Source organism: Lagopus muta, chromosome 8 (genome assembly GCF_023343835.1).
Source record: "Lagopus muta isolate bLagMut1 chromosome 8, bLagMut1 primary, whole genome shotgun sequence".
In the NCBI taxonomy this organism is placed as follows: domain Eukaryota; kingdom Metazoa; phylum Chordata; class Aves; order Galliformes; family Phasianidae; genus Lagopus; species Lagopus muta.
In genome coordinates, this window is record NC_064440.1 from 34,091,340 (window position 1) to 34,106,631 (window position 15,292).

At 43.2% G+C, this 15,292-nt stretch overlaps 1 protein-coding gene across 13 annotated transcripts in view; it reads left to right on the forward strand.

The window, feature by feature from the left end:
• Nucleotides 1-15,292, forward strand: part of COL6A3 (collagen type VI alpha 3 chain) — a 53,751-nt gene that overhangs the window by 7,973 nt on the left and 30,486 nt on the right. For 8 of the 13 annotated variants that reach the window (XM_048954134.1, XM_048954135.1, XM_048954137.1 and 5 more), the window contains 4 exons: nt 3,261-3,863; nt 7,893-8,495; nt 10,992-11,591; nt 13,182-13,748. In XM_048954134.1, coding sequence (XP_048810091.1) covers nt 3,261-3,863; nt 7,893-8,495; nt 10,992-11,591; nt 13,182-13,748 — 2,373 coding nt within the window. The remainder of the gene's footprint in view (nt 1-3,260; nt 3,864-7,892; nt 8,496-10,991; nt 11,592-13,181; nt 13,749-15,292) is intronic. The other 5 variants (XM_048954142.1, XM_048954144.1, XM_048954138.1 and 2 more) reach the window with 4 other exon arrangements.

Consider the following 15,292-nt stretch of genomic DNA (forward strand, 5'->3'; position numbering starts at 1 on the left):
AGAAAGCCCCATTATTTTTCCTGTTTCAGCCGAAGACAGCAAAAGCAGTGCTTGCTGAGAGTAGGTTGGGTGAGAGCTCCATCTCAGCCAGTCCACAGACCTCATTTCTCCTCTGCTTGGAGAAAGCGTGCGGTTTCACAGTCCATTTTTGCCATGCCACTCAGTTGCCTTCTATCCAAGCTATCCCACCTGCTGGGGCACCGGACCCTTCTTTAACTTCTCTGCATTCTGCACTGGCTTCGAGGAATCCGCACTGCCCACAAGCTGGGGACCGAATTTGCCTGGAAAAGATAAGAGAGCCTTCCTCTATCCCTCCTCTTGTTTATGAAATGGCAGTGAGTAAAGGGCCTTCTGAGCTGCTTTGTTGTGTTTAAAAACAGAAGTCCAAGAGATCAAACCTTTCTTTTTATTCCTGAGACTCCATCTGAAGGTCAATAGCTTGTGGGGTGATGTAAGGCAATGGCAGTGTGATGAGGTGTAACATTAATCCTCTGTGTTGTCTTGTCTGATTAACCCTCACGCCACCCCACTGGGTGCTCTCCATCACTGCATGACACCAAGCAACACCAAAAGGCTGTGTTCACATGTGTTGTTGTTTTTTTTTGTGCAATGTGCTTGACAGGGCAAATATCCAGGTCACGTGAAAGCCACAGGGAAGGAAAGGAGCTACCCAAGAAAGAACTTTCACCATTTCTAAGGAAAACATGCTGATACACGTGCTAAAGGAATGCCATATACGATGTGCTGACAGCGCTGCAGAGGCTGTTCAGCATCATCACTGTGAAGGGCCACCATGCTTCCCTGCTGAAACCAATAGGGGAATTTGTCCTTGTCGGCTGGCTGTCCTCCTCTGGGACATGCCAGCAGGTAACAGATGTCCCAAGTCTCAGATGCTTCTTTAAAAGCTATAAAGGCAAATTCGTGTACATTGGGAAGCACTTCCAAGTTCATTTCTACTGAGAGATATTCTTTGTAAGCCTTCCCATCCCCTCCTGTGTCACAAAATTTAAGCTGATCCTACTGTTGCAGTTTTGTCCCAGCACACTCTGCACGAGCTGTCTGTGGACTATCATTAAATATGTAAAAAGATGTTACACTGCACAACAGTATGTGGTGTGCAAAGCCTGGTGCGATTAATAGTTTGCCTAAGAGCTGAGGAAATAATTTTTTCAGCTGCTAACTCCATGTGGCATTGATACGTTAGAAATGCCATGGATGTTACTCTTGAAATGAACCTGAATGTGAAGAAATAACGTGAAAGGAAACCAACCCGTCCCATAGTATTTCCAATATAGAGTACCAGAGCTGTTGGTCTGTGGCAGTCCCCAGAGCTGACTGGCGTAAGTATGAAAGTCAGCCCTGAGTTTGCCCTGGTGTATTCATTAAACCTGAACTGTCTGTCTCATCTGATCCTTCTTGCTTAGTTGTGTAACAAGCATGCGTTCATTTGTCCTCCAGCACCGTCTTGTTCCATAAATGTGCACTGAAGTACGAGAGTTTTTACGGTGATGACAAATTATCCAACACACCTGTTTTGTAAAAACTGTTTTCTCTTTTGCGGGAGCAACCTGTGATGATGTGATGATGCCCACTGGTGTCTGAAATGCCATTCCTCACTCTGTACTTTGAGATTTCTCTTCCCTTTGTGCTATAAAAGGGGAGCGTGAGCATCCTAAGCACAAAGCCAACCCTAAGCACTCTCACAGCTCTTGACTCAGCAGTGGAAAAGAATTCCAGAGCCCTTTGCGATTCTGAACTGTGCTGGTGCTCTCCAAGCTGGTGTTGGCCACTGAGTTGGCCTAGGGAAATGCTGACTCCTTGGGGAGCCTTTCCCTTTGCTGCTGGGATCGCACAGTTGAGTCTCTTTGTGGCATTGTGGTGCATGAGAGCATTTACTAGAAAAGCAGCTACACGGTTGCCAAAAAATGATGGATGATGCTCATTGCAATGACTGCAGGTTTATTCCTGGCTCTGCTAAAATATGGGCCAGTTTTGCTGCCAGGCTCACCTTCAGCTTTCAAAAACCAAGAGCCAGATTTCCAAACATGGCTTGTCGATCATTTGCAAATGATCTGAAGTTTGATTTGTTGACGAGATTGGAGATTGGTATCATGGAATCACTGGAGCATGCTTTGGGGTCTTCTTCCCCTGCCTATCGAGTGCATACAGCTCTTGGTGATGTGGATGGTAAAGTCACTTGAGCAAAAGAAGGAAGAGCAGACAACAGGCCATTTTGGGTCTGCTTCGGTAAGTCTCACAGAAAAACAGTGCCTCCCCCCTCAACAACCATGCTAATGCCATATAAAAGTGTTGTTTGGTGTGTGTATATTCTCAGCAGATGCTGGTGATCATCTGGGGATAGTCACAATGAATAGAGTTGGATAATTGTGTCATGACTGATTTCATCACCGTTTTAACCTGATTCTGCATTCCTTGATTGAATATGAAGTGTCCATATGAAAAAAACACAGATCAGACATATCTATTGATAATCAACGCATCTGTGCAAAGCAATTAACGCAAGACAGCATTTGTGTGGCATGTGTCGATAATTGTATGGGTCAGTTTGATGGACAAATATCATTGTGCATATGCTGGACAGCTGGTAAAAGAATTGCAGAGCTAGAACAGCAACCAAAACGTTTCCAGTTGTTTCTTTCAGCTGCGTTTCAAATAGCATTTACACATGCTGGGAGAAGACAATATATTCAGCCACCATTTTTAAAAAGCAAAAGAGCAGAATTGCAAAAGAGAGGCTGAAACCTTCCATGTAACAGGTAAATAATGGCTTTTTCTTAAAAAGAAAAAAAGAAAAAAAGAAAATGACTACAGTGAGGAAAAGCCCCTGTGAATGTTACTGTGGTCCCCCAGCATCTGCAGTGTGAATTGCCACCAAAATCCACCATTTGTTTTGACTCTGTCAGTTCAAATGTTTTGACAGGACGGGGCACGGGTGGAGCGGATCTAGATTGTCAACAATAGTGTTTTGCTGAGTTTTCTTCTCACGTGTCAGAAGCACAGATGCCCAAGGGACAGCAGCTCAGGCTGTGCTCAACCCTGGAGCAGATGCTGGGGCTGGAACTCGTATTCAATCAGAATGCAGAACTAAGAGGCAAACGTCACCTCCTCATTGAACACGTGTTTTGTTTTCTCATTTTCTTGTTTCTTACTGGTTTTCCAAGAAACATGTCAGAACACTGTACAACTGCATGTGATCACTCATTTTAATGCTTTCACCTTTTGCATTTCTTTTTTTCAAGCTCAAGAGTCTGCTGACCTTATTTTCCTTATTGACGGATCAAACAACATCGGAAGTGTCAATTTTCAAGCCATACGCGATTTCCTTGTAAATTTGATTGAAAGCCTCAGAGTTGGAGCTCAGCAGATACACATTGGGGTGGTGCAGTATAGTGATCAACCCAGAACCGAGTTCGCTTTGAACAGCTACTCCACAAAAGCGGATGTTCTGGATGCCGTCAAGGCACTCAGTTTCCGCGGTGGCAAGGAAGCTAACACTGGTGCAGCACTGGAGTATGTGGTGGAGAACCTCTTCACCCAGGCAGGAGGCAGCAGGATAGAGGAAGCGGTGCCTCAGATCTTAGTGCTGATAAGTGGTGGAGAGTCTAGCGATGATATCCGAGAGGGCTTGTTAGCGGTGAAGCAAGCTAGTATATTTTCGTTTAGCATTGGGGTCCTGAATGCTGACAGTGCAGAGCTGCAGCAGATTGCTACTGATGGAAGCTTCGCATTTACTGCCCTGGATATCCGTAACCTTGCTGCTCTTCGAGAATTATTACTGCCCAACATTGTTGGAGTGGCCCAAAGACTCATTTTGTTAGAGGCCCCAACCATTGTGACTGAAGGTATGTATGCCTTTCTGGACTGTTGCATTTTGATGAATTTTGCACGCTTTAAAAACGATTTTTACCTTTTAGTTTTTTTGCAATGCATCTCTCTGATCTGATTTTGGAGAAAATGTGCAGCTAACGTGCAGAAACTCGTTTGCTCAGTGGGTTATCTTTTGAAAACCTGTGTCTTTAAAAGGCATGGCATGGGGTTTTAAAGAATACTGTATAAGAAGGCTTGTATAATCCTTACTGTAATATCTAAGGGTATAAAAAGGCTCATATAATCTTTATCATTGTATCTCAGCACTCCTGGAAGTAAATACTGCAGAGTGTTTGGCTCTGAGAACACTTATATCACATAATCTTACATTATATGTCAGTAAAAAGTGGCATTGGAAGGATGGGGAAGGTAATAGGGATGTAAGATGGATCCCTGCCTCCAGCACTTGAATCACTTACTTCATTGACACTATGCCTTGGGAGAAGGGTAAAAATGTGCACTGAAGCCTCTATAGAGGATTTTGTGCCACTGGGCTTAAAAGAAAAACAACCCTTAGTTCTTCTGAAGTGAAATCCCCACTTTGCCTATCGCACGTTTCCCCTTCAGTCTCTAATCTGAGTTTGCAGCATTCCACCAGGCCATGGAAGAACAAAAAGTCCATATTCCACTGAGGTCGCTTTGTCTCTCTAAGTCGTTATGACCATTATTTCTGATCTAGCGTGATCCTGGGGGCAGTAGAATAAGAAATAACTGGGATTTACGTGCTGGATTTATGGAGCATGTATGTGATTAAGAGTTTCTCGCACTGTGATTTTACAGCTCAGCTAAATGTAGTGGTAGTGAGCCTTACGAAAGATCCAACACATTATGTTTCAGAGGCCCCTGGGAAAGGCGAGGCTAGAGTTCCTGCACATAATCACCAGAATGCTTAATGCAAACAACACTTCTGGGATTTGTGTTCCAGTCTGGAGTTCTGTGCATACCATTCAACTCATGATGGATGTTAACCTATAAAGCTGCATCCCAGATGTCTTCTCAAATCTATGTCTAAACATGTTTGCTATCTCATGGCTCAAACCAAATGGAGGAATTTGCCTAAAAGATCATTTTATGACCTTGCCTCCCTTATATCTGGAAGGAACAAAGATAACCTGTCCTTGTGGCACTCCACAAGTGTCATGTTTACCTAAATAAATTGAAATGTGCAAGTTTAACTAAAATGCACGTGCCAGCACCCAAGCGTGTCAATGGAAACCCCCTCTTCTGCCCCACTGATCCTAACGCTGTTCGGATCCCAGCAACTGGGTTGTTTGCTGGGACAGGAATCTTTAGTTCAAAATAATTTCCAAAGCTTTGAGCTTTAGAAATTTAAGTTTTCAATTTGGTAATTGGAGAATACTCGGATTAGTTATGTGGGCACATCTGATTTCTTCCGCACTTGGAATATTTCCACTTCCACCTCTTGGTTCGTTTGCAGAAGGTACTGCAAGAGCCAGCGCAATCACATATATATAGCTGCATCAGCTAAATAGAGAAGGTTCTGTTCTCCAAGGAACTTCGGGGAATTTCCTTTCCCTAGCATCCATTTGGATGGAGTTGCTCGATTCACATTGATGCCTTGGATGTCTGCAGTGTAAAGCAGTGGTTTGGGATGCTCAGTGCATCCGGAATGGGATACCAAGCCCACTGGAGATGCCAAGCATTCCTGTTCAAATACACAAGTTATCTTGCTTCACTTTAGCTCTGGGCCTGCACGCTAGTCCTCTAGGGATGAATGAGTCTCCCAGAGTGCCTTTCTGCCTCTCTCCACTTTCTCTTAGCTATACAGCAGAAAATGAAGCATTTCACCAAAGACGGCACTGAGAAGGAATCTCTGCAGGGTCAGGTTTGATGGGGACGTCTTCAGACATTCCTAGGGGACTGCAATAATCTTGAAATTCCAAGGTAGTGCTTTGGTCCCAACTCATTTGAAATTCCTGGCAGTCTTGCCATTGGTTTCATTGGGTGCTACATAACAACCCATGAGAGCTTTCCCTACATTTTTTTGCTTTGTTTCCATTGGAATTAACACCATGGGGTCTTTTTTCCTGCTGGGTTTGGGGTCAGATCTTGCATTCCTCTTCTCTAAGGAAATGTACTGCAGGATTTGAGAGAACTGAGAAGAATTAATAGAGGAGGGAGCTGTTCCTTTGTGGCTTCTCTTGTCTTTGAAAAGCCCCTTTGATGTTTTCCACAAACTTCTATATAAAGTCAAAAGTTCTCAGGGTCTCCATTTTTGGGTATCTGCTGCTGAAAAGCTAAGAAAGCACTTTATTCATCTTTTCTGGATGACACAAAACAGGGATTTCAGGCGCTGTTCTCCGCTTGGAAAGTTTCCTGTACTCAGCCCTCTTCTCCTTGGAGTAATTGATGAGGAAAAAGCCTGTCTAAGGAGATAAATACTGGATTTACCCTGGCTCTGGGAAGGGGAATGCTCAAACAAATCCTTGTTCCTGTGGAGTAGCTCTGTTTGGACAGTCCGGGTGGTCAACACACTGCTAGCCCGTGGCACTGGCAGTTCAAGTTGTAGCTTGGGGTGGGAGCTCTCATTCACTTCACACAGAGTTTCATCACTTTTTTTTATCTGAAATGACCACGCCAGGCTATTCTATGCTTCAAATTTTGACGATCAGTCCTTCTTCAAACAATTTCCATCTGGTCTCTGGGTGTGAGGGGCATTTGCAAGGCTCGTGCTTGCCAACAGAGGCAAGTCCCTTAGGACAGGCACATTGCAGAAGCTGTCTCCAGCTGTAAATCACTCCTCGGGGTAGACCAGTCCTACAGTACTTGTCCATCATCAGAAACCCAATGGAGACCAGCCTCCCCAGGCAAAAAATGGCCTTTGTGAGCACTGTTTTCTGCAGCCAGCTGGTGTCTGGCCAAAGAGGATTGCGGCCAATGCTTTGTTCTTTGTTCATATCCAAAGTAAATAGCCTCCATGCAGAGGAGCCCTGATGGGATGAAGGATTGCCCTTTTCCATCTGGGCACGGTGTACTGTTTGCTACCACTTACCCTGAGCAGTGCGAAGTCCTCATGGCCTCAGCTTCCCTGGGGCTGTGCACTGAGCCTGGGAGATGATGGATAAAAGTGGGTTGTTAGAAAGATGGTGTTATCTCCCATTATGATCCCATATAATGCTTTTGTCATAATGAGTGTCGGTCTTGTTAAAATTTATTGCTGCATCATGTGCGTTTGATATATTAAATATGATGTTTTGGTTCCAGAGCTGCACAACAAGTTTTCTGGTGGTGGTTTTTTGTTTGTTTTTTTTTTTCTCCCTATCTTCTTTCAAACTAAGCCAGAGAACTGGAAAGCTAAACGTGCCCTTTCTTCATCCTATGCCATCATCCATAATACAGTTTCAGAGATTACAACCTAAGATACCTATTTTGCTAAACAAATGGCAAGCAGAATAGAATTCAGCTCTTCCATGACTGGACTGGCTGTGCCAAGAAAAACCATAGCTTGTTTTTGTTAGATAAGGAATAAGATGTAGGACACGAAGACCCAAAGTCCAGGTATGTTGAGTAAGCAGAGATTATTCTTTACTTGTGTCATTGCTCTTGTGAATCCAGTCCTTTTGAGACCAAACCACTCTCAGGTTTTATTCAGATAGCTCCACTGCAGACTGAGGAGCATCACCAGATTATTTTGCCTCCAGCTAACTGCCAAGATTTCTCCTGAATTTTTGCACTTCTCTTGTTTTGCATAAACATTTTAGTATTTTTATAAACAACTGAAGTCTAGCAAACTCTTCAATGTTTTCAAAATGGGAAACACTTAAGCAGATTTCTTGCTACCCCCCTCCTAGAACCCAAGTAATAATTCTGTTGTTTTTTTTTTTAACTAAGAAAGACCCTTTAAAAGGTACAAAAAGTAAGAGTCCCACAAACAAATAGTAAGTCCTAAGTCTTGCTGGGCTGTTGACATAGAATTTATGCAGATAGTGTAGTGGAAGACCTTCAGTGATGTTATATTCATGTGTGTGTATCATTACTTGCAGTTATTGAAGTGAACAAGAAGGATATAGTCTTCCTGATAGATGGCTCAACAGCTCTGGGGACTGGCCCCTTTAACTCAATTCGTGATTTCGTTGCCAAAATCGTCCAAAGGCTGGAGGTTGGACCCGACCTGATCCAAGTGGCGGTGGCTCAGTATGCAGACACTGTGAGGCCAGAGTTCTATTTTAACACCCATCAGAACAGAAAGGATGTGATGGCTAACGTGAAGAAAATGAAGCTCATGGGCGGCACGGCCCTCAACACTGGCTCAGCACTGGACTTTGTGAGGAACAACTTCTTCACCAGTGCTGCTGGGTGTAGGATGGAGGAAGGGGTGCTGCCCATGCTGGTACTCATCACTGGTGGTAAGTCCATGGATGCCGTTGAGCAAGCTGCAGCAGAAATGAAAAGGAACCGGATAGTGATCCTCGCCGTTGGGTCGAGAAATGCTGACATGGCAGAACTCCAAGAAATTGCTCATGAGAGAGATTTTGTGTTCAATCCAAATGACTTCCGCCTTCAGTTCATGCAAGCCATTCTTCCTGAGGTGCTGTCACCCATCCGGACGCTCTCTGGAGGAATGATTATCCACGAAACACCATCAGGTAATTGATTATCTTGTTCTAATTAGAGAGATTTTTATAAGTTTATCAGCTTGTCTTTTGTTACGCGCAGAGGTAACACGAAAAAGCATGAAGAACATTTCGGCATAGCTAAATATGGTCTCTTTGATTTGCAGAATGTGCATGAACAGACAGATAAACGTGGTAGCATGCTTGTCGTGATAACTTCGCCATTCCTTACTGGGGACTTTGTCCCAGACCATGTTAGTCACCAGCCTTCAAAGCCTGGATGCAACAGAGGAACATTACTAGTTAGGTACTCAGATCATACACTGGAGGTTTTTGCTTTCCCTTAGGATGTGTGTAACCAATGGATAGGACACCTTGAATATCATCATCTCTTCCCCAGCTTGAAAAATCATCAAGTATTGGATACATAGTCAAGAAAGCTTGATTTTTTTCTCTTAGTGTAAATAAAACAAGAACATTTGCTCATGGAGATGTTCAGAGAACGCTAGCCTGATGCTGTTGGCCAGAAACAGCTGCTTCCATAATATATTTATAGTTTTCTTACCAACATTTATTCAGCCCATGCCTTAAGAGGCACATGAGACTGCTGCAGTGTTGACTTTAATTTAATCTGTTTAGAAGATGATCCAAAGCAATGTGAAACCAACGTATTCTTTTTACTTGCTATTTCTATCAACACCAGTAGACATTTGGAAGAAATCCAGAAGGTAGAGTCACGTCTTCTGAGGCAGTTTCCTGGTACTTCAGGAGGTTTTTAATCTGTATAGAGATTTTATACCAAATTTCTCAGGGTTTGTCCCCAGTAGAGATGCTTGAGGTTGAATTCTTGTTGTGCTAGGTCACATCTGAGCCTTGCAATTCTGTCCCATGACATATGGACATTAGTAAAACAAGACTTTGTCCAGCTTCCAATAAGGCCAATAGTGAGATTCCTGTTGGCTTAAGTGGGTCTTGAACCATCCATGCTGTTGTTTTTTTAAGTAATTTAACATTGTAAACCACAGATTTTTTGAAAGAGTCCTTTAAAAAAAAAATTGAAGCCTATGACTGATCTATATGAAGAGTAGACATTTTAAAATCAGTTAGCTGATACTTGTCCTTAATTAAGATGAATATCACGGAACTCATCATTTAATAAGCTTTCCTCAGAGCATGTTTCCTGCTAATACAGTTTTGCATGGCTGTGTACCAAACCCGGCATTTTTATTTTTCCAGTGCAAATTAAAAATGTTCCTCCACCTTCTTGTTCTTTGCAATTTATCCATGCAGCTTTTGTTTTCTTTTCTACTCCTTTTATTGTTCTGAACTCACAGCTACACACATCCGCAATGGGCAAATAAACATCTCCCACTCTGTAAACAGACCATCGTTAATAACGTAACTGAATTTGACATTGGGCAGTCTGTTAGATTTCAACCAGAGTAGCTAAAGATATCCTCTCACCCTGGGCCTTGCACAAAACTGTGCTGGGAAGAAAAGCCCATCGTCTCCCATCTGGAGATGATGTATTAAGAGCAAAAAGCACACAGGGAGAACCTGCAGCATCTTAAGGGTGACACTGCAGATCTGCGACTCTGGGCTCAATCACAGGAAGACAACTTGGGGTCAACTTAATCTTACAGAAGGAGCTGAGAATCGGCCAGTTAAAGCCCAAACGGAGAGACTTTCACCCCTTTTACTGCTTGTTATGTGCAAGTCTGTAAATTGCAGGGATGTAAAATGCAATTTTCAGCACCGAATGCAGACGTTGGAAAGCACGCGTCTTGGGCATTCGCTACCGCCTCATCCAGACCAAGTTCTAAAGCCAATAGTAAAAGCTATTTTTAATACCCACTCAAAATAACAACCAAATTAGTTACTTGGCAGAAGAGTTTTCCCATGCAAGCAGAACCCTTCTCTGCACGACAGCCCAGCGCAGTGTGAGGGCAGCGTGGCCAGAGCAGGCACTGCAGGGCACGGTGTGCAGGGCATTGCATCCTATGGGATGGGGATTGCTTAGCCATGGTGGTAGAGCAGAGCTGAGTGTCAACAAACGCTTTGTGGGCCAGCAAATGGCAGCATTCCCTCAAGTGGTAAGCCCTGAGAAAATCCACGCTGTCTTCCAGATAAGCAAAGTCTGTGAGTATAAATCAGTGTTGCTCGATTAAAGCCAAGAGAGCTACCTTTTACCAGCTAAATTATGGCCCAGAACATGCAGCTCTGGCATCAGCAGCCACTGAAATCATCTGCCTTTACGGAGGCTGAGCCCTATTGATAAATCTGATGCTTAAAGGCTTTTCCATATGAATCAGAAAGCTCCTTTGCCAAATTCAGTGATGTCCAAAGTCCTTGTTATTTGTCTTGTGATCATACTCTCTTTCTTCTCTTTCTCTCCCCCACGCCATCCTCCCTCCTAACAAGGTTCACATGTGTGTACATGTGTATGCTGTATGCATGCTGTATGCACACATGAAAATATCCATTTTGTTTTCCACGATGTCTCATGTTATTTTCTGTGCTCTACCGCAGTTCAAGTAACCAAAAGGGATATCATCTTTCTTTTGGATGGATCACTCAACGTCGGAAATGCCAACTTCCCCTTTGTGCGGGACTTTGTTGCGACTTTAGTTAACTACCTTGATGTCGGACCCGACAAAATCCGAGTTGGCTTAGTGCAATTTAGCGACACTCCTAAAACCGAGTTCTCCCTATACTCATACCAAACCAAATCAGACATAATTCAACGTTTGGGGCAGCTGAGGCCCAAGGGTGGGTCAGTGCTGAACACTGGCTCTGCACTGAACTTTGTGCTTTCGAATCACTTCACTGAAGCTGGTGGGAGCAGAATAAATGAACAAGTGCCGCAGGTCCTAGTCCTGGTGACGGCAGGGAGGTCTGCCGATCCCTTCCTGCAAGTTTCCAATGACTTAGCTCGGGCCGGAGTGCTGACTTTTGCTGTTGGAGTTAGGAATGCGGATAAGGCAGAGCTTGAACAGATTGCGTTTAATCCAAGAATGGTATATTTTATGGATGATTTCAGTGATCTGACAGCATTACCTCAGGAGTTAAATAAGCCTATAACAACATATGTTAGTGGAGGTGTGGAGGAGGTTCCACTCGCCCCAACAGGTAATATCTACCTTCCTTCATCTTGACTGCATTAAATTAATCTTGTTTGTCTTGACTGTTTGTTCCCAATGTACACCTTCACACTTGTCCAAGGCCCTCAGTCAAAGCGTTGAAGACTGTGCCTAACCTTAAATACACGCTTTGATACAGTCAGCTCTTCATTTTGAGGTTACAATTTAAAGACAGCACGGTTTGAAGGAGGTAAGGACTGAAGGGTGAACAGAGCAAGTCTATGCCCACTAGTTCAGGTGTTCCCTTTTCACCTCCCTAATAACATCACAACCCACAAGTTCATTGCTCGTACTAACTCAGGCAATGGGAGCTTGTAATTTGGCTATAGGGACTGTTACATGAAGATAGACATAGCACCAATGAGCTATTGTACACCAATGTAGGAGCAAAGGTCTAGCCATGTACACGTAGCTAAATTGTTCTCTACAAGCACTCTGTAGAAGTGATATTATGAGACTGTCACAGAGATTGAATTTGCCTTCAGATATTCAAAATTAGGCTCTAACATTAAGCTTAAAAATTGTTGGTAAGCTTAATCTTTTATAAACTGTTTGCTCAGTAATGCCCTTACTATGCTGTAACTCTATAACATCATGGAAAAGACAGCAATGACAGCAGGGTAGCAGAGTCTTAGGGTGCAGCAAGTGAGGATAAGCTCAAGTGCAGCAGCCGTGGATGCAGAAACAAAGAAAGAAAGCTGCTTACCTTCAGAAGGTCTCAAGTAGGCAGGGATCTCCAACGACATACCCTCACCTCCACTGCCAACCCTTAAATGAGGTCTGGGGTGGATCCTGGCTCCATCACTTCCAATCACTCAGACACATTACATGCACCTGAGCTCTCCGGGGTTGGCCCTGCCTTCCGCCAGGTGCTCAATCACTGCTTCAGGCCATGGCTATACGCATACAAAGACACAAGAATATCCAGAATTGTTTAGGCTGGAAAGGAGGCCAACACAGCAGGTGTTAAGATGCACAAATATGAGGTGCTTGATTTTGCCTTGGATGCTTGATGAAACTAAAAGGACCGTAGATAATGGGTAACAAAATTTCCCCCTCCCAAAATCATTACTCACCTCAGGATATGACTGCCTTGTGATGCAAATTGAGAGAAATACTCTAAGAGAACATGGAAAGTATGCTATATCTGTGTGTATAAACTAACATATATTCATCACCTTCCAAGCCTTTAAATACAAAAAAAACCCCTTTCCACTTCTGTTGTACTTCATGCCTCTATTGTTAGCAGGTTGCTAGAATAGATGTCACTGTTCTATTCCGAAATGGCCAATTTATGATATGACTGATATGATTGATATGATACAATATGATGTGAGATCCTGGTGCCTGAATTTACTGAGTCTTAAGAGAGGTGTCCTTACTTTCCTTTCCTTATCAGAAAAACACATCAAAGGTACTGTTTAATCCTGTAATCTCTGAATACTTTGGTAAATGAGAATAGCTCATTTTGCGTATTGAAATCCATCTGATTTAGAGAGAAGTTTCTAGGGTGAAATTTAAGAAGAAACATGCCCTCATATCTTTTATTTCCCTCTTTTCATTTGTGAATTTATTCTAGAAAGCAAGAAAGACATTTTATTCCTGATTGATGGTTCAGCCAACCTCTTGGGTAGCTTTCCTGCTGTCCGGGACTTTATACACAAAGTCATTTCTGACCTGAATGTGGGTCCCGACGCCACACGAGTAGCAGTTGCTCAGTTCAGTGACAACATCCAAGTTGAATTTGACTTTGCTGAACTCCCATCTAAGCAAGACATGCTTCTGAAAGTGAAAAGGATGAGGTTAAAAACTGGGAAGCAGCTGAATATCGGAGTTGCGCTCGATGAAGCCGTGAGGAGACTGTTTGTGAAGGAAGCTGGAAGCAGGATTGAAGAAGGCATTCCACAGTTCTTGGTCCTCCTTGCCGCTGGGAAATCAACCGATGAGGTGGAGCGACCATCGGGAGCTCTGAAGGAAGCTGGAGTTGTGACCTTTGCTATCAAAGCCAAAAATGCTGATTTATCAGAGCTGGAAAGGATAGCTTACGCCCCACAGTTCATTCTGAATGTCGAATCCCTTCCTCGGATTTCAGAGCTCCAGGCAAACATAGTGAACCTACTGAAAACTATCCAGTTTCAGCCAACAGGTACAAGGCCCCATGGTTTCCATGGTTTCCAAAGGGCTGAGAATTACCATTTGGCCCTTTCTCTTCAGTAACTGGGACATTTGGGCCTGGTGATGTTTAAAATGATTATGTAGAAACTGCTATTATACTCTGGTCAGACCCTGATCCAGCAAACACTAAGGTTCAAATTGAATTTTAAAGACGAGTCATTCCATTAAAGGAAAAAGCCTTTTGTTCAGCTGCAAGAGCCGCAATAGATGCTGTTACTGATGCATAAATGATGGTATAAGCATGAAGTAACAGATCCATTGCCCTAGTTAAATAAGTTGACATACAGTGCTGGGCAAGGACTTGGAGGAGCAAATTAAGGCTAGTCTCAATTCCTCTTTCTATTCACCACTTCCTGGAGGAGTGATAGATAGGGTTTAAGAAGCACTGTAGAGTCAGTGAGATCCCACAACTCAAACCTCCTTATTCATTCTTCCTCTATTACTTAAAGGGCATAACAGCAGTCTTTACATTTTGTACCTAGGCACCAATAAATCGGATGATCGTCACACAGTTACTACTAAAAGCTGACCTGCTGAAAAGGGATGAATTAAAGAACATAACGTATCACAAAAAAGAATCACAGCTTCTATCAGAATTTGAAACGGCAGTACTGGAAATTATGCAACTGTGTGATTTCCCAAAGGCAACCTTAGTTTGAAAGTTAACCTGTCTTCCAACAGCAGGTGGAGACAAGGAAAACTGTAATGACTTCCACATCACCTCTTCATGAAAGTTCTGGGCAGATGGACTTAGAATCATAGAAACATACAAAAGAAATAGGGCTGGAAGAGATCTCAGGGTGCCATCTGCTACATACCCATTTTCCCAAGAGGATCTGCTTGTCCAGAACTGGCTGACACTTTTCTAACCTCTTCTGAAAATCTTCTGGTACAGAAAATTCCTCTGGCCTCTCTAATCAATCAATGCAATTGACTGAATATCCTCATTGCTAGATGTTTGACATAAGTGTCGATACTCTGCCTTTCTCCTTATGGCTTCATCCATGTACATCTCTTTCAACTCAGAAGGAATACAGATGTCAGCTCTTTCTTGTGTTTTGTTTGACCACCTTTCATTCACTTTAAGCTTGCCATGTATATAAGGGTGGTGAAGCACTGGCACAGGTTGCCCAAAGAGGTGGTGTCCCATCCCTGCAGACACTCAAGGTCAGGCTGGATGGGGCTCTATGGAGCTGTAGGTATCCTTGTTCATTGCAGCAGAGTTGGACTAGATGGTCTTTAAAGGTTCCATTCAACTCAAACAATTCTATGTCTTTTCTCAGTCATTATGTCTCTAGCTGTGTAACCTCAGTTTCCTAGGATTAGTTCATTAGGCTCAATTTGTTTGAAAAATAGAGTATAAGCAAGGACATTCAAATATTCTTAAGTTGATCTTCTCTTACATGAGACAGAAACCATATCCTGTTGTTGCTGGAAGTATCTGTACTTTTAATGGGAGGTGGAATTTAAAAGGCATTAAATGTTTTGCCCATGTTGGCATTGTCTGCCTAGAGC